This window comes from Chiloscyllium punctatum, chromosome 22 (assembly GCF_047496795.1).
Source record: "Chiloscyllium punctatum isolate Juve2018m chromosome 22, sChiPun1.3, whole genome shotgun sequence".
Lineage (NCBI taxonomy): Eukaryota > Metazoa > Chordata > Chondrichthyes > Orectolobiformes > Hemiscylliidae > Chiloscyllium > Chiloscyllium punctatum.
The window spans coordinates 52,246,577-52,271,322 of NC_092760.1; the positions used below are offsets into that span (position 1 = coordinate 52,246,577).

General features: G+C 39.6%; 2 protein-coding genes across 7 annotated transcripts in view; one reads left to right on the top strand and one right to left on the bottom strand.

The window, feature by feature from the left end:
• The window catches only part of LOC140493641 (uncharacterized), a 41,117-nt gene extending 36,776 nt beyond the window's left edge, over nucleotides 1–4,341 (top strand). Inside the window, exon 11 of the mRNA XM_072592307.1 lies at nucleotides 75–4,341. Within this exon, the coding sequence (XP_072448408.1) occupies nucleotides 75–206 (132 nt within the window). The 3' untranslated portion in view covers nucleotides 207–4,341. The remainder of the gene's footprint in view (nucleotides 1–74) is intronic.
• akip1 (A kinase (PRKA) interacting protein 1) lies at nucleotides 4,111–24,355 on the bottom strand. Of its 6 annotated transcripts, none has more exons than XM_072592313.1 (5): nucleotides 24,113–24,355; nucleotides 10,748–10,924; nucleotides 8,131–8,211; nucleotides 5,455–5,550; nucleotides 4,111–4,834 (listed from the first exon to the last, which is right to left on the bottom strand). In XM_072592313.1, the coding sequence occupies exons 2-5, from the start codon at nucleotides 10,910–10,912 to the stop codon at nucleotides 4,691–4,693; spliced, it is 486 nt and encodes a 161-aa protein (XP_072448414.1). In that variant the 5' UTR covers nucleotides 10,913–10,924; nucleotides 24,113–24,355; the 3' UTR covers nucleotides 4,111–4,690. The 6 variants fall into 6 exon arrangements, with proteins under 6 accessions (XP_072448414.1, XP_072448410.1, XP_072448411.1 ...); XM_072592309.1 differs by lacking the exon at nucleotides 24,113–24,355 and adding an exon at nucleotides 12,601–12,796; XM_072592310.1 differs by lacking the exon at nucleotides 24,113–24,355 and adding an exon at nucleotides 12,563–12,717.
• Between the last annotated feature and the right edge of the window lie 391 nt (nucleotides 24,356–24,746).

Here is a 24,746-nt window from a genome sequence, read left to right on the forward strand (position 1 = left end):
GCATCGTAGATCACCTTTTTCAAAAGAAGTAAAATCAAAGATCACGTCATATATATATTCTTCTTATTTTGTAGGAGGTTAGAAGGAAACGAGTGGAAGAACGCAACAGAATTGCAGCAGAAAGATTCCATGAAGCAGAGAAATTGGCTGAAGAACAAGAGACAGAAAGAAGAAAGAATCGAATAAAGCACGTTGCAACATTTTAGACATATTTAACCAGGTTCAGTCTTTGTTATTACCACTGTAACTCAGATACTATTGTGCATTCCAGATCCTAAATGCATCACAATTCTAAGAACTAATAAGTAACTGGGAAATAGCATAATACATTCACTTTTTTTTCCATTTGTTTTTAGTTCAATCCTTTTTTATTTCTCTAATCTGCTTTACTCCTGGCTTTTTAAAATTTCATTCCCAAGTTAACCTTACTATTGCTACTATACTGGTCAGTCCATACCGCAGAGAGCTAGCAGGGTATTGTCATTCTGTTTTGGATTACATAACTGATAGCACACTGGGATCAGAACATGAAGCAACATGCTGTTAATTTTAACTGCCCTTCCACACCACCCCACTATTCAATCCTTAAATATAAAATTCAGCAAGGATAATAACCACTAGCTTTGTTTTCCCCCTTTGATTCATGGCATGTGAGCTTTGCTGGCTGGCCAGCATTTATGGCCTATCCCTAGTTTGGCAGGGTTGTTGGAAGAGGAGGGAGTTGGAGGAATTGAATACTTATGGATGTGATGCCAATCAAGTCACTTTGTGCTGGATTGGGACACTTTTTTCTTTTATCTACTCTATTCACACACTGATTATAAATGGCACCAAAACTCTCCTCTCAACTTTCCCTTCCATCAGTTAAGTAACCCAGCTTTGCCTGTTTATCCATATAGTCAAAGTCTCTTATCTGGGATCCATTCTCAAATTTCTTTTTAAACCTCTGTAAAATCTGTATATCTTTCCTAGAGCACCGTTTGCAGAATTAGACACATTAGGCCAGGTGAAACTGAGCCAGTGTTTTATAAAGATCCACCATAACTTCCTTGCTTTATAAATAGAGGCACGTGGTATGAAAGCTCAGAAACCTATAAATCTTCTTGAACCAATTTCACCATTTGCCCTTTAACCTTCAGCAATTTGTTCACATATATTCTAAGATAGTTACTCCTTCCCCTTTAGAATGGTATTGTACCAAAGTGCATAACTTCATATTTGTGTACATTAATTTCATCTGCCTTCTGTTCACCATGCCGCCAATCTGTACATGTTCTCCTGAAGTCCATCAGTATCCTCATCATTCTGTTCATCGTCTCCAAACTCAGTGATCTCCTGGTCAACCTTTATCTGCCATTAAACCTAAGCCCAACTAAGTATCTGCTCTTGACACTCAATCACACATCAAGTTCCACTCATTCATGATCTATCCCTGCTGACCTACACCAGTCCCAATGCCTCAAATATAAAATGTTCATCCTCAGGTTTAAATCCTTCCATGGGCCTGATCCTTCAGAACGACAACCTTCTCCTACCCTATAAACAGTCTTGACCTCACCCTTCATCCATTATCCCCTCTCCAAGGTTCCATCATTGATAACCTTTAAGTACTTGGGTATGCCTCTCTGCTTTACTTCTCCGTCCACCTCCAAATCCTGCATGTTCTATAAAAAGACTTTAAAATACATAATATTAACAAAACTTTGATCGTAAGTCCTAATTTGTGTCTTTGATTCATTTTTAATCCTTACCTTTTGTGAAGCACCATGGGACATTTTATTTTGCATTAAACACAATGTATAAATACAATTTGATCTTGCAAAATATTGAGGTAAAAGGTGCGACATGGCATTAATAAAATGAGATATAAATCAAACTTTTTCAACAAAAATTCCTTTTGTCTATTAACAGAACTTTGATTTTGAAAATTTCTAAACCAGAATGCCTTAAATTGTTGTTTATGACAACATGCAATACTACTAGCATGCCCAATTCAAGTCAATAATATTCTAAACTTTGTGAATAGTAAATTGGACACAGGCTATTATGATGGCTGTCACAGATCAAGGGCTTTCAGCACTTAGAAAACAATTAGTATCAAGTTTCTGGCAAATATGTGATTAAAATATGGGACAAAGATACCTCACTGCCATCGCTGAAATTCATAGAAAGGCAGTGTAATTCGTACACTGTGTTAGGATTACAGATGGTAATGCTGGACAAGTCCTTTTCTAGAATAAAATATTGCTTGATGCACAACAATGAGATTTAAACTTTGCAATTTGGTTGCCACAGTGATCAGGCTGTGGTCATTTTTACAAGAGGCTGCTAATGTACTTTTGACAAAAGAGCATCAGTTTATACAGAAATAAAAACTTTATATATATATATATAAAGGGTTGAATAGACGAAATGCAAGGAGGATGTGGAGTCTAGAACGAAGGGACAATGTCTCAGGATAAGACAGACTTTTAGGAAAATAAATTCTTCATTTAAAGAACAGTGAACCTGTAGAATTCTCCACCCCAGAAGGCTATAGAAGCAAAATCACTGAATATATTTTAAGAGAAAGTGTTTAGATTTGAAAAGCATCAAGGGTACGGGGAAGAAAGCACAAATATAGTATTGAGATTCATTCTCTGTCATGATCTTACTGAATGTCAGAGCAGGCCAAATTGTCCATTCCTGCTCCTACTTCCCATGTTTCTATGAAAGAATTTGGAAAGAACTCATGATAAAAAAATTGTTTTACCTGCAATATTTGTTACAAACACAATCCCAATGAAGCATCATTCCTAACTTCCTTTGAAAATTGCTTATTCAAATGACAGAGGTCACAAGCACTTCCTTTTTGCCGTTCACCAGCTGTGATTTGCTATGGCTAACTCACTAAATCCTGAGAAAAGCCAAAGACAAGTTCCACCCTTATCCACACAAGCAGACCAACACTTCTTCCCAGTTGTAATGGTCTGAAAATAACCAAAACTAAACTGCCTTCTGCTGGGCTGTCACTGCTCTTCTGAACTCAGCCTGCTTGTGGCTTGCCTTTTCTCGTCATAAAGACCTCAACTATCTCACTAGGTAGCTCGTTACTTAAGTCAAATGATGCAACATGATTTCAAGGAAAGATGGTCTTTCGTTCAATCTTCCAAAATGACCTTCTGACCCCTTTTCAAACAAAAAGGGCAGATTAAAATCTCATTTAGAACCAACTTTGGAAGTATAGAGTCATACACACAGAATCAGACACTTCCATGCCGACCAAGTTACCCCAAAGTTAACAAAATGCCCCATTTGCCCACATTTGGCTCTTTCCACTCTAAACCTTTCCTATTCAAAATGTCCATTAACTGTTCTAACTGTACCTGCATTGACCACATTTTCTGGCAGTTCATTCCCTATACAAAACCCCTATGTGAAAAAGTTGTTCCTCAAGGCCCTTTTAAATTTTTCTCCTCTCACCTTAAAATTATACTCTCTAGTTCTGAACTCCCCAACCCCAGGTAAAAGGCTTTTACTAAGAAGCTTATCTAGGCTCCTCATGATTTTATAAATCGAAGTCCAACGTCCCAAATGGCAGGAAATTATAAACTTGGATTACAAATACCTGTCTCCATATTTCACACTGGATAAAACGGAATATCAAAATTCAGTAGCCACTATCACTATTCTATTGAATCACAATAGCCCCTCTTATCCTAAATAAAGGGGGTAGGCCTCAGACATGTTAACCTACAAAACAAGATATGTAATCAAGATGAACACACCACCTTATTTTGGAAAATACTTTGAACTTGTAAAAAGCACATGGTGAATCAGCAAAGATTTCTTGGTTTACAAGATCAACTAGCAGCTGTTAACAAGCCCATCAACCAATCTGGGAACTTGATTCAAACTAGCTGCAAGTCATCAAGTAGCCAAAGCACGTAACCTGTGCATGTTTCAAAATTCACATGAGAACCAACTTCCTGGATACGTGACCAAAAGGAACTTCACAACCTGCTGTGAATTCTTCATTTAAACTTAAAATTATTGATTCCCTCCAAGATACCTCAAGCTACTTCATAAGAAAATGGTCATCATAAATCAGAGACTAAATTATCTGTAAGCTGCGAAATACAAACATCTTTATTTGCATCCAATCGGTGTTTCTGTGATAGTGGGTGGGGCTCATTCAATTCTAGGTAACTGAGGATTTAAAATAATAATTTAAAATTCACAAAAGCATGCTGATATTTATTTGGAATACACACACAAAGAGCGGGAAAATAAACATTTTACCATGCAAAACACTGATTGTGGCAGTAAAAAAACACATTCAATATGTTTGTCACATTATGAAAGTGGTTATTAAAACAAATATTGGTCAAGTCTATTGAAAATTAATCACTCTTATAAAAGTACAAGAGCTATATTAAAACTAAAATGTTGTCACATAAAACAATAAAATACATTATATAATTCAATTATGTTCCATTTGAAAACTGTATTACATTCAAATGAACTAAGCAACATTACACTTCAAAAAATGGTTGCTTCACTCAGTTCTCAAATGCTCAGAGAAAAAATATTTTAATTGTAAAAGATGACCATTGTGCAGATATTCAAAGTTCCAAATGTCCCTAAATGAAAATAAATGTAGGGCCACTGGTTATTGTCATAAACTGTCCAAATCTTTCTTGCCCATACTTCAGACATGAAAGGCAAGATTGATCGTCTGATCTGGACCCAAATGTATCACACGCGTCTGTTGTCTCTCTGAAATTTTGGATTTTGCTGTCACTGCGTAAGAACCTGGTGCCACTTGAATATGAACCTTATCGGTGTATCTAACCTAATTGTTTAAAAAAAAGAGAAACTGTTAGGTCACAGCAAATCCTATTACCAGATTAGTCTGTAATTTAAAAGAAAACTATTCAAGCATTTATTGGCCTTATTGTACATGTAATTCACTTTTGACAAATCAACTACTGTGTCAGGACCACCTGCAGCCATGATTTTCCTGAATGCAGTCAGCACAGGTGGTCTCAGGGCAAAACCAACATGCAGCGAGAATCTCAAAAAGCTGTAGGTCATTTTGTGCAGACTCCAGACTCTAATCAAAAGCAATGTTCCTTCTGCTCAAAAGGGCTGTGCATATGCTGCAAAGACCTTTTTTAAGCTCAAATCCTCCAAACTTGGCAACATCCCTGTAACTCTTTTCTGAACCCTTCCAAGTTTCATAAAGTACAAACTACCAGACAATCGCTTGTAGCAAAGTCACAAAGGGACAGATTGACTTTGGACCTGAGCACTTTTAAAAATATTAGTTTTGTTTCTCCCCACACCTGCCAATCAACATTACACCTTTTTACCAAAGATTGCAAAATGATTAACTATGAATTTCCTTGCACTGCTCCCATCTTAAGTTCATCAGAAATTCTTGCCCATTCTACATCTAGATCTCTTACTCACAGGAACTTTGGTTCTTGATGGCGCCATGTGGTATCGACGAATATGGTTTTCTTCCAATTTGTCTGTTTCATTTAGCGGTACATCCTTATAATAGTGCTACAAGATAAAAGCCACAGCACAATTATTACAATAAGTTAATTGTACTCAGACTTCACTTATACCCTTATCAATTGAAATGGGCTGTCATTACAGTTTGGGTGATACATTAAATTGCAAAACATTAGCTATTGGGATTGTACACCATGTATTTTCTACCAGTAGTTCAATGTTATTTTATGCTGTTATACTCAAGACACAAGTTCCGGGTTATATAACTATTAAAAAGTTAGCACAGCTGTGCTTAACTATGGTCATCACTGACCAGTCAAAGCTATATGACTTTTTAAATCAAATTTATCTCACATCTTGCAAAATGCTGGTTAAATGCCACCACCATTACTGAAGAACAGCTACATAGCAGCAAATCCTTTGTTCATAGTCAAAGTGTTAGGTAATCATTTCAAAAGGGGATTTTACATCAGACATTAATATAACAAAACTGGCTGAGTTGGGCCTGTGCTACCTGTTAATATCAGACCTGACCAACTTGGCTAATATGAAATCAATTAGTTTTGTGCAAAATACATTGTATAACTGATCTACAAATTGCAAGACACCTTCTCATCAGTAAGGAAGAAAGGAATAAAGTGAAATTACACATCAGATGTTAGCATTAGCTTTTTAAAAGATATTCTTTCATATTGGATTGGTACCAATATGAAAATGCTGATCTGGAAATGCTGATGAGCCACCTTCTTGAAGTGCTATAATCAATGTGGGATAGGTACAACCACAACAATATTAGGGATACTGTGACATTTACATAACATAATATAGCTAGGCCTATGACTTGGCCCTGGAGAATTTCTGCAGTGATACCCTGGTATGAGTTGACTGGCTTCAAAACAATCTTCTTCCTGTGTGTTATATGGCAATGACAGAAAGGTTAACCCAGCATCAGCTACATTCGTGACCTAAACAGTATAACCCAAAGGAATATCACTATCTGTTTGAAGCATCAAAATAAAAAATCCAGCTGAATATCATTTAAATAATAGTGTGAAAAAGAAATTTTTTGACTTTCGATTATCTGAACTGTTAAGGACACAAGAGTTAGCTGAGTAACTCATGATGCAAAGGATCTTTCAATAGTAATTATTAATTTTAAATTTAAATCAGGACCAAATCAGCACTTTACTTACAGCACCTACCCAAAAGGCATACTTACAGAAACAGTGCAGGTCAACATTTAAATCAGTGTTCAGGCCCAGATTATGACCATCACTAGCAATGAAAACATTTAAAATAAAAGTGGGACTGAGTAAATTAGGAGATTAAAAAGATTGGAAGGAGGAATCTGAGGCCACAGTAAGAGCTTAAAACAAAGATTAGAAACTTAAAATCAAGGTATTATGCTACAAGGAGCCAATGTAGGTCACAAAATACAGAGGTGATAGGGAAAGAACTTTTTGCAAGACATGGACAGTATAGCTTTAGATTACCTCAGGTTTAAGAAGGGGAGAATGTGGGAGGCTCGTCAGAAGTGTGTTAGAATAGTATAAACCAGCAGTAACAAAGATGAGGGTTTGATCAGATGAGTCTAGGCAGGGTGAAATTGGGCAATGTTCATAATGTGGAAACAGTGCTTTTTATTATGGCATGTGAATATGTTTGGAAGCTCACCACAGGATCAAATCTGATAAAAAGCTTGTGAAGGGACCAGCTTAAACTCAGAATGGTGTCAGAAAAGGGTTTAAAAAGGATGGACAAGTCACTCTGGACATCATTTGTCCAGTAATTCCAGATTCTTCCTCAGTTTCTTGTTCCATATCCTACAGTCTCCAGTGCTATACATGAAACACACCCAAAGCATTGCACTGATCTTTCTTTGATCTCTGTGTAAACAATAATCTAGACCATGTTGTACTATATAAAATTCTCAATTTTTTGTATCCTGGATATATTCCTAATATTAATTTCAATTAACTGAACTGTGCTTTATTCCATAAATGTTTATTTTCCATAACTTGTCCCCAATAAAACATGGGATAGCCATTACTTCAAACTACAACTTCTGTTTTTACTTTTAGCCTTCCATAATAAGCAGGTACAAGTCCTTTTTCTGTTTATTCTTTACAACTCCTGCCTTTGACACTAATTGTTAGCTGACCAAGAGAAACAAGTTTTGCCAACTGTTTAACTATATTTATTGCCATTATAATCTTGTAACTTGATATTTCAGAAAAAATGTGAGTTGGTGTTAATTGTACAATAACTGACTATTCAATTGCATTCAGTATGTAGGGATTCACTCAAAAAGCATATTAAAATGTGATGGTTGGGTTTGAGGTGCATGTTTGTAAAGTGTGCTAATAAATAAGTCTTAAAAAATTTGTAAAAGATTAGGCACCAATATTCTATCACCATCTACCTTTCTGGAATAAAACATTTGCAACTACAACTTGTAGTGATATAACTAAACAGGTACAAGTTGATGAATAATAGTGACCCTCTCATTTGGAGATTATGCTCAGTTGGTCTCATCTGCAATACTGAATCTATTTTGTTAACGTCCTAAGAAATGTTTGTTAATTTGTGAAAAAGAATTGTACAGATTTGAATATCGACATTTCTCACCTTACACTGTCTGGTAGCATGAGCCAAACAATGTAGAACTGAAGCAAAAGCTTCATCAATGTCACTCCATTCTTGTTTAGCCTGAAAGAGATACAATCATAATCACAAATAAGTAAAATATGCAGAAGCTGAAAATCTGACAAAGAAAAATAGAATGTGCTGCAGGAACTCAGCAGGTCTGGTGTGAGAGAGACAGAGACAAAAAATATTTCAATGACTCAAAAAACACTAACTGTTTCTCTCTCAACATTGCTGCAGTTTCTCCTGTACTGTGTTTCTATAAATCAGAATAATATTGGGTTTTTATGGTGCCATAAGTCGGTCTACCAAGATGCTGACACCACAGGTGGGATCCTGTCAGGACTACTGAGCAAAGCGATGGTCAATGTTTTTAAGGATGGCATGATAGCACTGTTAATAAGAGATGAAATGAGAACAATTGAGAGATGATCTCAGCTCAGATGATGTAGAGTCCATTTGGGTGGAGGTAAACAACCGCAAGGGAAAGACAACATTCCTAGGCATAGTATGTAGACCCCCTCCCCACTCTCCCTGTCGCAAACAACAGCCAAACTATAGGAAAGGATATAAGACAACAAATTATAGGAACATGACAAAATAATAGGGCAATAATAATGGGCGACTTTAATCTTCATGTTGATTAATCATATTGGAAAAGCTTTTCCATGACAACAAATTCATCAAGTGATTAGGAATAGGTTTCCTACAGCAATACATCATGGAGTCAACCAGGGAGCAGGCTAACCTGGATCTGGTAATGGTTAATGAGACAGGTTAATAAATGACTTTCAAGTAAAAGATGTCCTAGGAAGTAAGACCATAAAACCATAAGAACTAGGAACAGGAGTAGGCTGTTCAGCCCCTCAAGCCTGCCCTGCCATTTAGCAGGATCATGGTTGATCCAACAAAACTCATTTATTTTTCTGTCCTTTCCCCCTAACCCTTGATTGTCCTATTGATCAAGAATTCATCTATCCCAACCTTAAATATACACAAGGACTCTGCCATCACAGCTCTGTGACGAGAGGTTCTAAAGACTCTCAAACCTCAGAAAAAATTCCTCATGATCCTATTGAATAGTGGAACAGGTGAGGGGCCAAATGACCTACTCCTTATAGTCTTATTGAATGGAAGAATAGGCTTAAAGGGCTGAATAGCATTCTTCTGCTCCCTGTTTGGGAAAACGGTTCATACAAATGTTCTAGAATCTATTTCCCATTTTTTGCCAGTCTCAACAATTACCTTTAACCTAACTCCTTATTTTAAGGTCAGCTCGCAACCCATTGTGGATGCGACAAAATACAGAGACCAACCATTTGTCTCTAATGGTTGAGCTATCACGAGGAAGCAGAAATGTCCAAGTGTAAATGGGAGGTATTTAGAACAGAAGAAAGCAGGTAACTTGCATACTCAAGAAAGCTGAGAAGTTGTGAAATTCACAAAAGGAATTAGGGATTGAAGAGAAGAACATGCCAACTTTTAATCGATAGATGATTGAAAGACAATAATGGATATGGAAGTTTTGCAAGGGGCATATTTTTAACAGGACAGCAGAGAGATTTAAAAAAGACAGCAACATTTTACACAAAGGGAGGTTTGTGTGTCGAATGAACTTTTGGGGGAAGTGGTGGATGCAAGCACAGTTACAACATTTAAAAGACATTTGGATGAGTACGTAAACAGGAAAGATTTTGAGGGATATGGGCCAGCAGCAGACAGGTGGAACTAGTTTAGTTTGGGATTATGTTCAGCGAGGACTGGTTGGATCGAAAAGTCTGTTCCTGTGCTGTATAACTCTATGACTATGACAAGGAATTAAGACTACTGTTTGTCTGAAATATCATTACCATTTTGGACCAATTGACTCATTCCATGTTGTCATTTTACTGACAACTTTTTAAAATGTTATTTTTGATCATTTTAATTTTCTTCAGTTCCAGAGCTTCTCTATATATTGCTTTCTTGATATGCAGCAATACGCTGGAATCATAAAGGGCATTATTTAATTAAGTGATCTGTGGGATTCCTGGAGTTTTCTATTATATTAATCTAAATGTATACCAATTTCTACTAATACACTAGGTCTTTCGTGAACACAAATCATTAGTACTTTCAGCTGTCTCTAGGAAACAAAACAAATAAAATTAGCCACAACCTTAGTTCTCATTGAATGTGCTGTGTATCCACATATTCCATTCCATGTTAACACTTCATTCTTTGCTGTTGAAGGTTCTGTTATTCTACACACATTATCTCGTCCTTTCATCTTATTGTGCACTACTGAAGGACCTAGATAAAATGCTCTATTTTGTGCCTTGTGATCTCTTGATGTTGAAGATGCTGAAGTTCTGCAAACTATATTTTGTTTTAACTTTTCATCTCCTGCTGTTGAACAGAATGCTTCTGCAACTATTTTATTTTGGACTCTCATCTCATCTCTTGCTGTTGAAGATGGTACTTCACATATTTTCTCCTGTGTTATAACTTTAGCTTTCCCTATTGGAAACGATGCTTCATGTACTTCTTCATGTGTTAATATTTCACCACTTGGTACTGAAGACTTTGTTACGTGGTATGCTTCAGCTTGCACTTTTACCTCGTCTTTCTGAACTGAAGATTCTACTGATTCGCTTTCTCCACCGCATGACAGATCATCTGGCGACCAATGTACTCTCCTATTCCGAGCACGCTTCAGGACTGCACGCCCAAGCTCTGATGAGCGCCTCAAAGCACTGTGAAGTTGGCAGCTGCTAGGTTCCATGGTAATGCAATTCTGGTGAAAGATGAAATTACCAGTCAACATTTTTTACCCAAAGTGCATTAAGTGTTACTTTTACGAAGTCTACTTTTGCAAATCATTCTGCACATCGTTTATAACATGCTAATCTTGTGTGTTTCATTATCGTACTGTCTTGCATCAAGACTACCTGGATGTGATACCAAAACTGTATCAGTCTTCATTGTAACATTAGCTTCATGTATAGCCACAGGTTTTATTCTACCTGGATTACAGTATACATAAAAACCAAATGGCATCCAAGTATAAAAGGTACCCTTTATAGCTCCAACTGCCAGATCACCCAGTGAGAAGCTTGGAGTTACTTCCCAAAGTTTGAATTTAAGCAATGTCAGCTGATTTAATACATGCAAAGTATTTGCTATCCGTATGGTCTAGAAAAGTGATTATTTGCCCAAGGTTTATGCTACTGAACAGATTTTTAATCAGTATGGAAATCAAAAGTTTTGGGGGAAAAGACAGGAAGGAGGAATTGAGGGTTATCAGGTCAGCCATGATCTCACTGAACAGTGGAGCAAACGTGACGAGCTGAATGGCCTACATGTACTACTTATGAACTGATCCAAAAACCCCTGCTAGAAATGAGAGAGAGAGAGCCAGCGAGCATAGGCACCTTGTGTGAAGACAAGACCCAATGCTGTTATATTAATGATTGTAAATTTCAGGATTAAATTACTTGATGTTCATTCTTGTAGCTTATTAGCTGATTCTTTAAACGTGTTAGTGTTGAAATCCCTGTCACGTTTTCCATCTGTTCAAACTTCAACATAGGGCACTTGCTCACTATTCGCCTGTTTTTCTGAATGAATTGTGACATAGAAGAAATGGGCTGTTTTATCTTCCAGAAATGAGTTTTTTTTAAAAAGAAAAAGGTTCACAACCCAATTTGCTTTTCTGTTTGAATTTCTTTCACACTTTTGCCATTTTATTTCCTAAGTCAACAACACTATATGCCCCATCGTAGTGTTTACCTCCGTTTGCAAGCTTGGTTTTGAAACTTTTCCATTTATTCAACAAGAGTTTTCTATATCCATCTTATTTAGTTGCAAAAGTGGTTACAATAATGTCCACCCTGTTTGGTTAACGAGAGTCAATTAAACGGTTAAGTTTTACTTGAGAAACAGCTGTGTCTGAATTAGTACCCGTCATGATTTTGTCTGGGCAGCGATTACATATTTTTCTTACCTTGTTGCAAAACGGTATAGTTAAGTCTAGATGCACAGTAGTGCTGGGATCTCCAGGTAAGGTGGGGGTGAAGTCTGCTTTCAAAATTGCGCGGTCTATAGCAGGCCTTTCACAACAAGTTTCAGTGTGGGTGCTCGCCTTAAACATTAAACACATCCAACTTCAGGAACCGAAACTTTCTCCACGTACCTAACCTGAAAACTGTTGGCGCCAACGGCAGCGCAGCTCTTCTTAGAGCACAGTATAACTCCGGTCCGAACTACAACCTGTCCTCTCACCAACTGCACCATCTAACGCCAGATTTCCGCTCGAAGAAAACAAAATCCATACGTGTTTCATAAAGTAAGCTTCACCATTAAAGTCTGGGACTGTATTAATATCACATTAAACAGCTGAGTAACACTCCTACATACACTGTCACTTTCTTACCCGCCGTGGATTTTAATAACATGAGAGAGACTCTGTACCACAAGCTCTTCCTTTGAAATCAGCCATGGTTTGGTTCCTCCCCCAGGAAATACTCGAAAACACACGCAGACTTGGGGCAGGTCTAAGCGGCTTCTCCAATAGGAGCCATTCAAAAAAACAATTCCCTCTTGCTCGCCAGCACTTGGTTCCATTCACAAGTGACTGATACAGACTCAGGGGTCTGGGCTGCAGGTCTGAACTGCACCGATATTCCGTGACAAGAAGACCCTCCTCTTCCTCCTCACGTCAATCACAAGTCAGTCAGCGAGCTGCAGAAATGTCTGGTCGCAGCTGTCAGGGGACATGTCTTATCACCATTTTCCAAGAAAAGTACTTAGGACTACCAACTCTCTAGGATTATCCTAGAGTCACTAATGTCTCACATACGTTGCTGCAAACGAAATCATAGTTATTCTTTAAAAAACACCTTTGTTTTTATTTTCGTTGGACACTTGTTTATTATAAATATTGTAATTAGATTTGAGAAAAACGTTTTCACTTGACAGTTAAGATTCGTCTCATCGGGTAAGGTAGGGCTTGTGGGTTGAGCGTGTCCAATGGCCAATGTTGGGTAAACGTCAGGGCAATAGGATGCAACAGGTCCTGAGATGGAATCCTCAAGAGTGTGTCCAACTGCACAGGGAAGAAAACTATGTGAAACAATTAATTTGTACGAGTTCCAGTGAAGGGTTAAACCTGAAATGTTAACCTCTTTAAGATGTAGATTATCTACTGAGGAGAGGACCTGATCAGGTGTACCCTAGAACTCTGTGGGAAGCTAGGGAAGTGATTGCTGGGCCTCTTGCTGAGATATTTGTATCATCGATAGTCACAGGTGAGGTGCCAGAAGACTGGAAGTTGGCTAACATGGTGCCACTATTTAAGAAGGGTGGTAAGGACAAGCCAGGGAACTATAGACCAGTGAGCCTGATGTCAGTGGTGGGCAGGTTGTTGGAGGGAATCCTGAGGGACAGGATTTACATGTATTTGGAAAGGCAAGGACTGATTAGGGATAGTCAACATGGCTTTGTGTATGGGAACTCATGTCTCACAAACTTGAGTGAGTTTCTTGAAGAAGTAACAAAGAGGATTGATGAGGGCAGAGCAGTAGATGTGATCTATATGGATTCAGTAAGGCGTTCGACAAGGTTCCCCATGGGAGACTGATTAGCAAGGTTCGATATCACGGAATACATGGAGTACTAACCATTTGGATACAGAATTGGCTCAAAGGTAGAAGACAGAGGGTGGAGCTGGAGGGTTGTTTTTCAGACTGGAGGCCTGTGACCAGTGGAGTGCCACAAGGATTGGTGCTGGGTCCTCTATGTTTTGTCATTTATATAAAAGATTTGGATGTGAGCATAAGAGGTGTAGTACAGGAGTTGGGAGGTCATGTTGCAGCTGTATAGGACATTGGTTAGGCCACTGTTGGAATATTGCGTGCAATTCTGGTCTCCTTCCTATCAGAAAGATGTTGTGAAACTTGAAAGGGTTCAGAAAAGATTTACAAGGATGTTGCCAGGGTTGGAGGATTTGAGCTATAGGGACAGGCTGAACAGACTGGGGCTGTTTTCCCTGGAGTGTTGAAGGCTGAAGGGTGACCTTATAGAGGTTTACAAAATTATGAGGGGCGTGGGTAGGGTAAATAGGAAAAGTCTTTTCCCTGGGGTGGGGGAATCTAGAACTAAAGGGCATAGGTTTAGGGTGAGAGGGGAAAGATATAAAAGTGACCTAAGGGGCAACTTTTTCACGCAGAGGGTGGTAACTGTGTGGAATGAGCTGCCAGAGGAAGTGGTGGACGCTGGTACAACTGCAACATTTAAGAGGCATTTGGATTGGTATATGAATAGGAAGGGTTTGGAGGGATATGGGCTAGGTGCTGGCAGGTGGGACTAGATTGGGTTGGGATATTTGGTCAGCATGGACGGGTTGGACCAAAGGGTCTGTTTCCATGCTGTATATCTCTATGACTCTATAAGTAACAAAGAGGATTGGTGAAGGCAGAGCAGTAGATGTGATCTAGATGGACATCAGTAAGATGTTCGACAAGGGTCCTCATGGGAGACTGGTTAGCAAGGTTAGATTTCATGGAATACAGGGAGAACTAGCCATTTCGTACAAAACTGGTTCAAAGGGTGAAGACGCAGGGTGGTGGTGGAGGGTTGTTTTTCAGACTGGAGGCCTGTGACCAATGGAGTGCCACAAGGATTGGTGCTAGGTCCACTGCTTTTCGTCATTTATAGAAATGATTTGGATGTGAACATTGGAGCTATAGTTAGTAAGTTTGCAGATGACACCAAAATTGGAGGTGTAATGGACAGTAAAGAAGGTTACCTCGGATTACAACGGGATCTTGACCAGATGGGCCAATGGGCTGAGGAGTGGCAGATGGAGTTTAATTCAGATAAATGCGAGGTGCTGCATTTTGGGAAAGCACATCTTAGCAGGATTTATACACTTAATAATCAGGTCCTGGGGAATGTTGCTGAACAAAGAGACCTCGGAGTGCAAGGTCATAGTTCCTTGGAAGATAAGATAGTGAAGAAGGCATTTGGTATGCTTTCCATTATTGGTCAGAGCCTTGAGTACAGGAGTTGGGAGGTTATGTTATGGCTGTACAGGACATTAGTTGGGCTACTTTTGGAATATTGCATGCAGTTCTGGTCTCCTTCCTATCGGAAAGATTTTGTGAAACTTGAAAGGGTTCTTAAAAGATTTACAAGGATGTTGCCCGGGTTGGAGATTTTGAGGTACTGGGAGAGGCTGAATAGGCTGGGGCTGTTCTCTCTGAAGCATCAGAGGCTGAGGGGTGACCTTATAGAGGTTTATAAAATCATGAGGGGCATGATCAAAAAATAGACAAAGTCTTCCCTGGGGTAGGGGAGTCCAGAAATAGAGGGCATAGATTTAGGGTGAGAGGGGAAAGATTTAAAATGGACCTAAATTGCAACATTTTCTTGCAGAGGGTGATGCCTTTATGGAATTAGCTGCCAGAGGAAGTGGTGGAGGCTGGTACAATTACAGCATTCCAAAGGCCTCTGGATGGGTATATGAATAGGAAGGTTTTAGATAGATATGAGCCAAGTGTTAGCAAATGGTACTAGATTAGGTTAGGATATCTGGTCAGCATGGAAGAGTTGGACCGAAGGGTTTGTTTCTGTGCTGTACATTTCTGTGACTCTATGACTCTTGTTACAGACTTTAATTTTGTGGATCAAGAAACATGCAACCTTAAAAGAAAACATCTTCAAAATTTAATTTGAATTCACTATCTGAAACATAACGACTGCAATTACTTAAATGTCAAGAATAATTAAACTTAGGACTGTAACTAGAATTGAATTTCAATAACATTTTAAAGCCGTTCAAAGCTTTGATCAAAACTCCATACAATTCCAAAGAAGAGTCATATTAGATTTAAAATATTGTATCTTTAGTAGGCTCAGGATAGACAGGATTAGAGAACCCCTGGCATATTTCTAAAAATTTTCCTTATTTGTTTTAATGAACTCCATCCTATGTGCAAATTCACCTCTGAAATGGAGCAGTTGAATGAGCTCCCTTTCCATAAGATCATAAGACATGGGAGCAGAAATTAGGCCATTCAGCCCATTGAGTCTGCTCCACTATTCAAATATGGTGGAAAAGTTTCTCAACCCCATTCTCCCACTTACTTCTCATAACCCTGATCCCCTTGATACTCAAGAACCTATCTACTCAGTCTTAAATATACTCAATGCCTGGTGTCCACAGCCTCCTGTGGCAATGAATTCCATAGTATCACCACTCTCTGGCTGAAGAAGTTTCTCCTTATCTCCATTCTAAAAGGTCTTTTCTTTCCTCAATAAGTTTGTTGAGAAATCTGACAGAGTATTTGTACAGAATTTTAAGAATTGCTCCCCTTTAGATCAGTTTTATTGTAGTCACGTGAGCCTACGTACAGTGAAAAGTTTTGTTTGCAAGCAGTACAGGTTAATGATAGTAAGCTAGGACGTACAGATCATAGGGTGTTTAGACAGAGTGAGGCACACAGGTGACACTGCACAGGCTGTGCACAAAGCAAGCTCAACATTAGCAAGGTCAACATTATCATAAGTTAGAGAGTCCCTTCATCAGTCTAATAACAGTAGAGAAGGAGCTATTCTTGAATTTGTTAGTGCATGTGTTCAAGCTTCTACCTCTTCTGCCTGACGGAAGAGGTTGGAAGAGGGTGGGGTACATCTTTGATCATGTTGGCAACCTTTTTGCAGCAACAAGAAGTGTAAATAGAGTCCATGGATGGAAAGTTGGCTTCTGTGATGATCTGGACTGTGTACACACCTTTTGTAGTTTCTTACAGTCCTGGGCAGAGCAGTTGTCATACCAGGTATGATATGTCTTGATGAATGCAAGACAAAAATCTTTGACAAAGTGTGCCTTTCTTCAGCAATGCTTAATGTTTAAAGGATATTACAAAATAAGTATTGATACTTTCTGACAAATACAATGTTAAAAGAAGTCTAATAAAATTAAACAAGCAGGTAGTCAAGGATCGGAACTGCACAACAGTCTTTAATTAACTGCTTGCATTTCTAGAGCTGCAGGCTGTAGATCCCTGGTCTTGGTACCATCAATGTGTCATGGTTATCTGTAAATCTTTTTAAACATTATAGAATTTCATAACATGCTGTAGAGATCACAACATGCCTTACTTCTCTTTGTAGACAAATGCAATATGTATTTTGCATTAACAATGCAACATAGCAATGAAATCAATCAGCAAATAAATACATCTTTACAACAACAAAGGGAAGCATGAAATATGAAAAAATTATGACCCTACAATAGTTGAGAAAAATAAAAATGAGATACTTGGACAAGTATGTGTTGGGCATCATGCATATGCATTTAGTCCAACAAGATAGCTTCATGTCTGGGCTAGAATGATTTCAGGGACTCTCAGAACTCACAAATACTTTGAGGGTCTGTTTAATGTCCAATCTCATTAAAGGCCTCCACCCCTTATGCCTATTGCTGCCTATACGCTGACTCTAGTTCTTTAGTCTTTTAAATTTAACTTTTCGTTCACATTCTTACTTTTTCTCACCCACATATGTTTCCAGTTATGGTCTTTCCTGAATCCAATTCTGACTTTCTGTATGTTTGGTGCAATCAATGGAATCAGACAATTAGGCTGACCACTTAGAGACAGTGGAGGGATTAGAGAGATGGTGGTAAGCTAGGAAAGGTGTTGTCAGTGGAAATTGATGCTGTGCTTTTACCAAGGAGCAGCAGATGGGTGAGAAATAATAGGGGTCAAAGATAGATCTTTTAGGGAGACCAGAGGTAGTGGCACAGGAACAGGAAGAAAGACCAGTGCAGGTATTTCAGGGGTAAGAGATGTAAAACAGAGAGAAACAGTACCGAAAAATAGATTCTATTAACAACATCAGCTGATACAGGAGCCAGGAGTGGAAGGAGATTGCTAAGCAGTTTAGTGGAAATAGGATTACATGAGGTTGATGATTTTCTAAAACTTCCGGAACAATTGGACCACTTAGACAGAAGTAGAATGTTTATAGCATTGAAAAAGTCGACTTGGTTCATCATGTCTGCGTTAGCTGAAGGATGTTGTGAACCTTGAAATGGCTCAAGAAAAATTTACAAGGATGTTGCCAGCATTGAAGGATTTGAGCTACAGGGAGAGGCTGAATAGGCTGGGGCTGTTTTCCCTGGAGAGTCGGAGGCTAAGGGGGAACCTTATACAGGTTTATAAAATCATGAGGGGCATGGATAGGGTAAATAGGCAAGGTCTTTTCCCAGAATTAGGGAGTCCAAAACTCGAGGGCATAGCTTTAAGGTGAGAGGGGAAAGATTTAATAGGGACCTAAAGGGCAACTTTTTCATGCAGAGGGTGGTACATGTATGGAATGAGCTGTCAGAGGAAGTGGTGGAGGCTAGTACAATTACAACATTCAAAAGGCATCTGAATGAGTGTATGAATAGGAAAGGTATGGAGGTATATGAGCTGCCAAATGGGACTAGATTAATTTAGAATATCTGGTTGGCATGGCAAAGTTGGACCAAAGTGTCTGTTTCCGTGCTGTACGTCTCTATGACTGTAATAAGAACCACTTGATAACTCTGACTCCTTCCATCACTTTGTTTACCACCGCAGAGTGGTACAGCAGTAATTGACCAGGTTCTTTATCCTCAAAGGTGTTCAGAAGGCAAGAGAGAGAGATGGGGAAAACTGTCCAAATTCCAGGAAAGCATCCAGACATACCCCTGCTGCGGAGGATGGAGGTTGATGTCACTGAGGACCTTCAGGAGGTGAAGAGCCAGCAAGCCGCGCTTTTTGCCTCGGAGACCTCCAAGATAATCTTCTGGTCCAGGGTCTGCACCGTGCAGCAGGATGAGCTGTGCTCCTAGAAGGTGCACAAGGAGAGCTCTGTGCTCAGAAGCCTGAAGGATGAAGACAGCTTGGTAACATCATCTCAGCCTGACATCAGCAAATCCTTTTATGCCAGACTGTATGACACGAAGCCTACTGATAGCATGGCCTCCCAGTCCTCTATCATTGAGGTCTTAGATGACAGCACATGGGAGAGGCTGGACCAGCCGCTATCTCTAGACAAGCTGACCAGTGCCCTTGAGTCCTTTCGAAAAGAATAAAATTTCCAGTAGCAACGGTTTACCAGCTGGGTTTTATTCAGTTCTTTGGGATTTGATTGGCAGGTAGCTACTGGAGGTGTATAACAGTACGCTTCTGAAGGTAACATGTGGGTATCATCACCCTCATCTACAAGTGGAAAGGAGAGAAGGAGGAAATTACAAATTGTAGAACAATCTCACTGCTGGTTGCAGATTACAAAATCCTATTGAAAGTTATCGCCAACTGGGTCAGGTCTACTCTGGGATTGATGATTCACCTCAACCAAACCTGTGCTGTACCTAGAGAGGAAGATCTCTGATAGTCTCTCACTCCTCATGGATATTACTACCTATGTGCAGGGCAGGGAGGTGGACACCTGCCTCATCAGCCAGACCAGGAGAAGGCCTTTGACAGGATACCGTGCCCCTACATATAGGATGTGCTCTTCAAAAATGGGCATTGGGGAGGGGATCCACAATTAAATTCAACTATTCTACACCAACATCATTAATGCGGTCTCAAATCAATGGGTGGGAATCAAAAAGCTTCCCAATCAGATCTGGAGTCAGGCAGGGCTGCCCTCTCTTGTGGCCATATTTGTGTGTTGTGTAGAGCCTTTTGATGAGTCCATCAGGAAGGATGTGACCCTGCGAGAGGTGACTATTCCAGCCAGCGGAGACCTGCAGGTCAAAGCCTCTGTGTACAGAGATGACTTTACCGTTTTCTGCTCTGATCCGCTGACAATGTACAATCTCGTGAGCATCTGTGATCAGTTCAAAATGGCCTGGGGAGCCAAGGTAAATCAAGGCAAGAGCACAGCCATGTTCTTTGGGAACTGGGTTGACTGATCCTTTATCCCCTTCACCGTCAGGACAGATTACCTGAAGGTTCTGGAAATATGGATCAGAGGGCCTGGGGCATGCGTCAAAACTTGGGAGGAGTGCATCTCCAAGGTGAGACAAAAACTTAGCTTTTGGGAGCATTGATCCCTTTCCAAAACTAGTATTCAGATGAGACGTACTCCTTCTGTTATTGTACATGGCCCAGGTCTGGTCCATTCCCAGAACTCGCGTCATTGCAGTCACTTGAGCCATCTTTCACTTCATCTGGGGTCTAAGATGGATCGTGTCCGCAGGGACGTCATGTACAAGGCTCTGGTTAAGAAGCGGAAGAACATACCCAATGTCACCCTCATTCTGATGGCCACCTTTGTATGTAGCCGTATCAAGCAAACACTAAAGTGTCACTACGCACTGAGATTCTACCTGTCCCTTGTGTTACAAAGGATGGGACTGGCCTTAGCGCTCCCAAACACTCCAAGTAGTTGGAGAAATTTGCAAAGAAAAACATCTTTGACCGCAAGTGGTCAGCAAGTAGCATTCTCGTGTACCAGTGGGAAAAGGAGAGAGCAGATCCTGTTGGGTTGTGCCCTGAGTGAACTGTTGAAGTCATTTGGCAGAATGCTTCATCACTAGAACTTTCCAACAAGCAACAAGGCATCACTTGACTGGTGGTGAGAAGGGCTGTACAGAACCAACTGCTTTAGCAACTATGTGTGTATATAAAGTTTTTTTTGTGAATTAAGTATATTTTTGAAATAAAAAAGCAATAATTGGCCAGATTTGACCTGCTTTTTGTGGATGGCACAGAGCTGCAATTTTTCATTTCTCTGGAAAGATATTATGACAATACTATGGGCTTTAAGAGATGTATTTTGCCCTGGATGTTTTGAAGAGGGTTTGACCATTGGTGGTAATTAGTCTCCTCCAAGCTAATAAAGTAAATAGCTTTGACGCCTTGACTTTTTTTTGAAATAGGAACAATAGAAGCAGCATGAATGGGTGGAGTCAGGCTCCCACCCACCCAGAGTTTTAGTTTAGCTTTCAGTAGTTGCTGAGTTTTGAACCTGGTTGTCAAAGCTGCTACATTCTTTTCTTTGTTACAGCTAAAAGCTTGGGTTCTCTTCCTGCTGCCAGAATCACATGTGAGACAGTCTATTTTACTGAATTTGCCTTTGCCAAGGTTGTTTTTATGGGAAATTACTATATTAGAACAGTTACTGTTTAGCAGTTAAATAATCTGAAGTGTTTGAAGTGTTCTGTTAAGTTTTCCAAAAATAGTTGTTATTCCAATTCTTTATTTTATGTATACTTTAACTATAAGGTAAGAATAAAGTGTATTTTGCTTAAAGCCAATTACATCTAAAACACAGCACTTTACACTTGCATTTAAATAATAAAATGTCAGGGTCTTGGCTATCTCTTTGATATATTTGAAGGGAGTTTGGTCTGGTCCATGAAAACATCAGTGTCCCAGATACCCGGAAGCAGCTTGGCTGGGGGTGAGGGGTGTGTGGCTTGTTCTGAAACATAAATCTTCAGTACTATTACTTGGATATTGTCAGGGCCCACAGCCTTTGCAGTTAATGTTTCCCATAAACTGTGTAATCAAGAAGTTGCTCAGAGGGTCCAGCCATTGAATAGCTCGCAGACACATTGACTTTCGATTCTGAAAGCTGCTGTCACATACAGACCTCGACAGTCTGCATGATGGCAGGAAAAAAAATAATGAGGACATAGTTTGAAGTGTTCAGTGCCTTTAGCCGTTTCTTGGTATCACATGAAGTGAAAGAAACAAAAGTATCCATTGTCCCAGAGGTCCATAGTCTGCTGTTTCACCAGAGAGAAATGACTGCTGGTAGGTTTAACCTAGGGTCACTATGCCTAAATCAAATGTGATGTTAGTAACCTTAGGAGGGGGCTGAAATTGATCATCCACTTGGATTTATTGCTAAAGATGGATGTAAATCTTTAAGCTTTTGCATTAACATCTTGGCTCCCCCATCATTGAGGATGGTATTTTTGTGGATTCTCTTCCTCTTGTTAGTTGTTTAATTGTGCATGACTATTCGCAGTTGGATATGGCAGGACCACAGAGTTAAGCCTGGTCTGTTAGTTGTGTGATTGCTTAGCTCTGTGCAGCTCATGCTGTATCTGCTGTTTCTCATACAATTAGTCCTGTATTGTAGCCTCACCATTTGATACTAGATTAGAGTGGTGCTGGAAAAGCACAGCCAATCAGGCAGCATCCAAGCAGGAAAATCAACATTTCGGGCAAAAGCCCTTCATCACCACTCTAATCTAGACTCTGATTTCCAGCATCTGCAGTCCTCACCACTTGACACCTCATTTTTGGGCATGCCTAGGGCTACACCTAGAATGCTCTCCTGCATCCTTCATTGAACCAGGGTTTATCACTTGGTTTGATCATAATGATAGAGTGAGGGTTAGGTTACCGATTGAGGGTGGAATACACTCCTTCTGCTGCTGATGGCCCCAGCACTCATAGATAATGGACACTGTGTGTGTAAAACTGTCCCTTTTTTCCATTACCTCAATGCACATGGCCTTAATTAATAATCTTCTTGAATATCATCCTTCCTCACAGCAGGCATTGTTTCTTTGAACAAAATTGCCACACATGTTTTGTTTATTTCTAACCAATGTCTCCTTTGCCTTAAAGCATCTACTCATCTTTAACCTGTTTGCTAATATGCAGATCAGATTCAGCCAGAATTACAGATGTCATCACAGGGTGCACGAACCTAATACTGGAGAAAAGAACAAGAGATGTCTTTGACATTAATTTGTCTGCAAGGGATACCAGCCTGAGTGAGTCTAAGGTCAATAGAGGTCAACTAAATAACCATTGGTGGCTGAAGTTCTATCTCTTATATATGAAGGATGTCATGTTGATGGGAGGCAATGATCATAGTTCCAGATCATAACCACAGGAGCTCTTTAAGGAAGTAATTCAGCCTAAGCATCTTTACTTGTTTTATCAATGACCTTTCTGCTGTCATAAGGTCAGGAATGTGGCTGTTCACTAATGATTTCATGTTAGCCCCAATCACAAATCCACTGGTACTGGAGCAGCCTTTGTCAGCCCATAGAAGGACTTTGACTTTATTCGTCCTCGGGCTGGTAGACGCCAGGCAATACATCTGGTAAGTGTCAGCTAACGATGATCTTCAAAAAACAAATAGGTCACAAGAAAATAGGCCACGCGTACACTTTTACACTTAAGTCACAGTCCAACAGCCACAATCCACTCTATTCTGAGGACTGCATTAATTGGAACTTCAGTAGGATCAGCTCTATATATAAAATAAAGAACTGTGGATGCTGGAAGTCTGAATACCCAAAATGGTAACTGCTTTCTCTGCACAGATGTTGCCAGAACTGCTGAGTTTCTCCAGCAATGTCTGTTTTGGTTTCTGCCATATCCATGTTACCGCTACAACACCAGGACAGGTTACTTACTATTCTGTCTAACATCCACAAGGTTTAAGACAGGAGTGGAATGGAATACTCGGTACTTAACTGGACTTGGCATTACAGCACTCAAGAAGCCAGGCATGATTCAGGGCAAATCATTTTTCTTTATATGATCTCCAGCCACGAGACCCATTATACACGTCCTCGGTCACCAGGGTTTATTTTAAAAATTTGATAATTTTATGTGATGCAACTTTCTCCCAATGCAACTACTTCAATCAAAAGGGTACCATCAATAATATAATGTTTATTTATGTTCCCCTCCAGCCTACACATAGGGTGCAGATTCTTCATTGTACCTGGGAGGAGAGTTTAGAATTCCCCACCTCACACTCTTCCCCTAACACTACACTACAGAACGTGGCTCCTAAAACACATTGTTACATGAAATACACGAATATGAGCAACTCAATGATAATTCAATAAATGAAAATAGCACTGATCTGTATTCAAATATTCCAAGTTATAATTACAATTGAACAAAATATCAAACAACAATTGGACATTACTACACAGGATTCAGAGAAGATTTTCCATTACCTGCTCCACAGAAAACGGGGATAATCAGCAACTTGTTTTGCGCGCCGTTATGTTCGCATCGAAACTATTGTAAGTTAGATTTGGACACCTCACAGTGGTACAGTGAAAATGAAGCCATATACAAACGGAGAAGCTTTCGATTGAGAAAATGACGGGGACGATTTGAACGATTATGAGAAAATCTGAAGATAGCAGGTGATTCTGCGGCAATGCTGTTTCTGTGGGACTCGAGGTTTGGGTTCTGAGTTAATGGGGTGAACTGTTTTGAGTCAGTTTTGTGGCACGTGTGGATTTATAGCAGAGTCCAAGTTCTTCAACTGCTTAGTCTGACCACTGTGTGGCGCCCTCACCACACCTCCAGGAGGGACTATGTCTGGGGATTGTACCTGAGGGTCCTAGGAAGCCACGGGACATGGCATTCCTGCAGTTTCCGGATAATGCAGGAACGCAATGAATAACGATTGCGAGTCTCAGCATGATAATGCTTATAATAAAGATATTGCTGGAATCATGCAACAAACCCGCGCCATATGTCTTTTCCAGCAAAAAGAGTTTTTTTCTGTTTTTAAACAGAATTCGTTGATACTTAAAATACAATTTAAACTTTTTTGTAATTGCGCGGAGAGTTGGACAG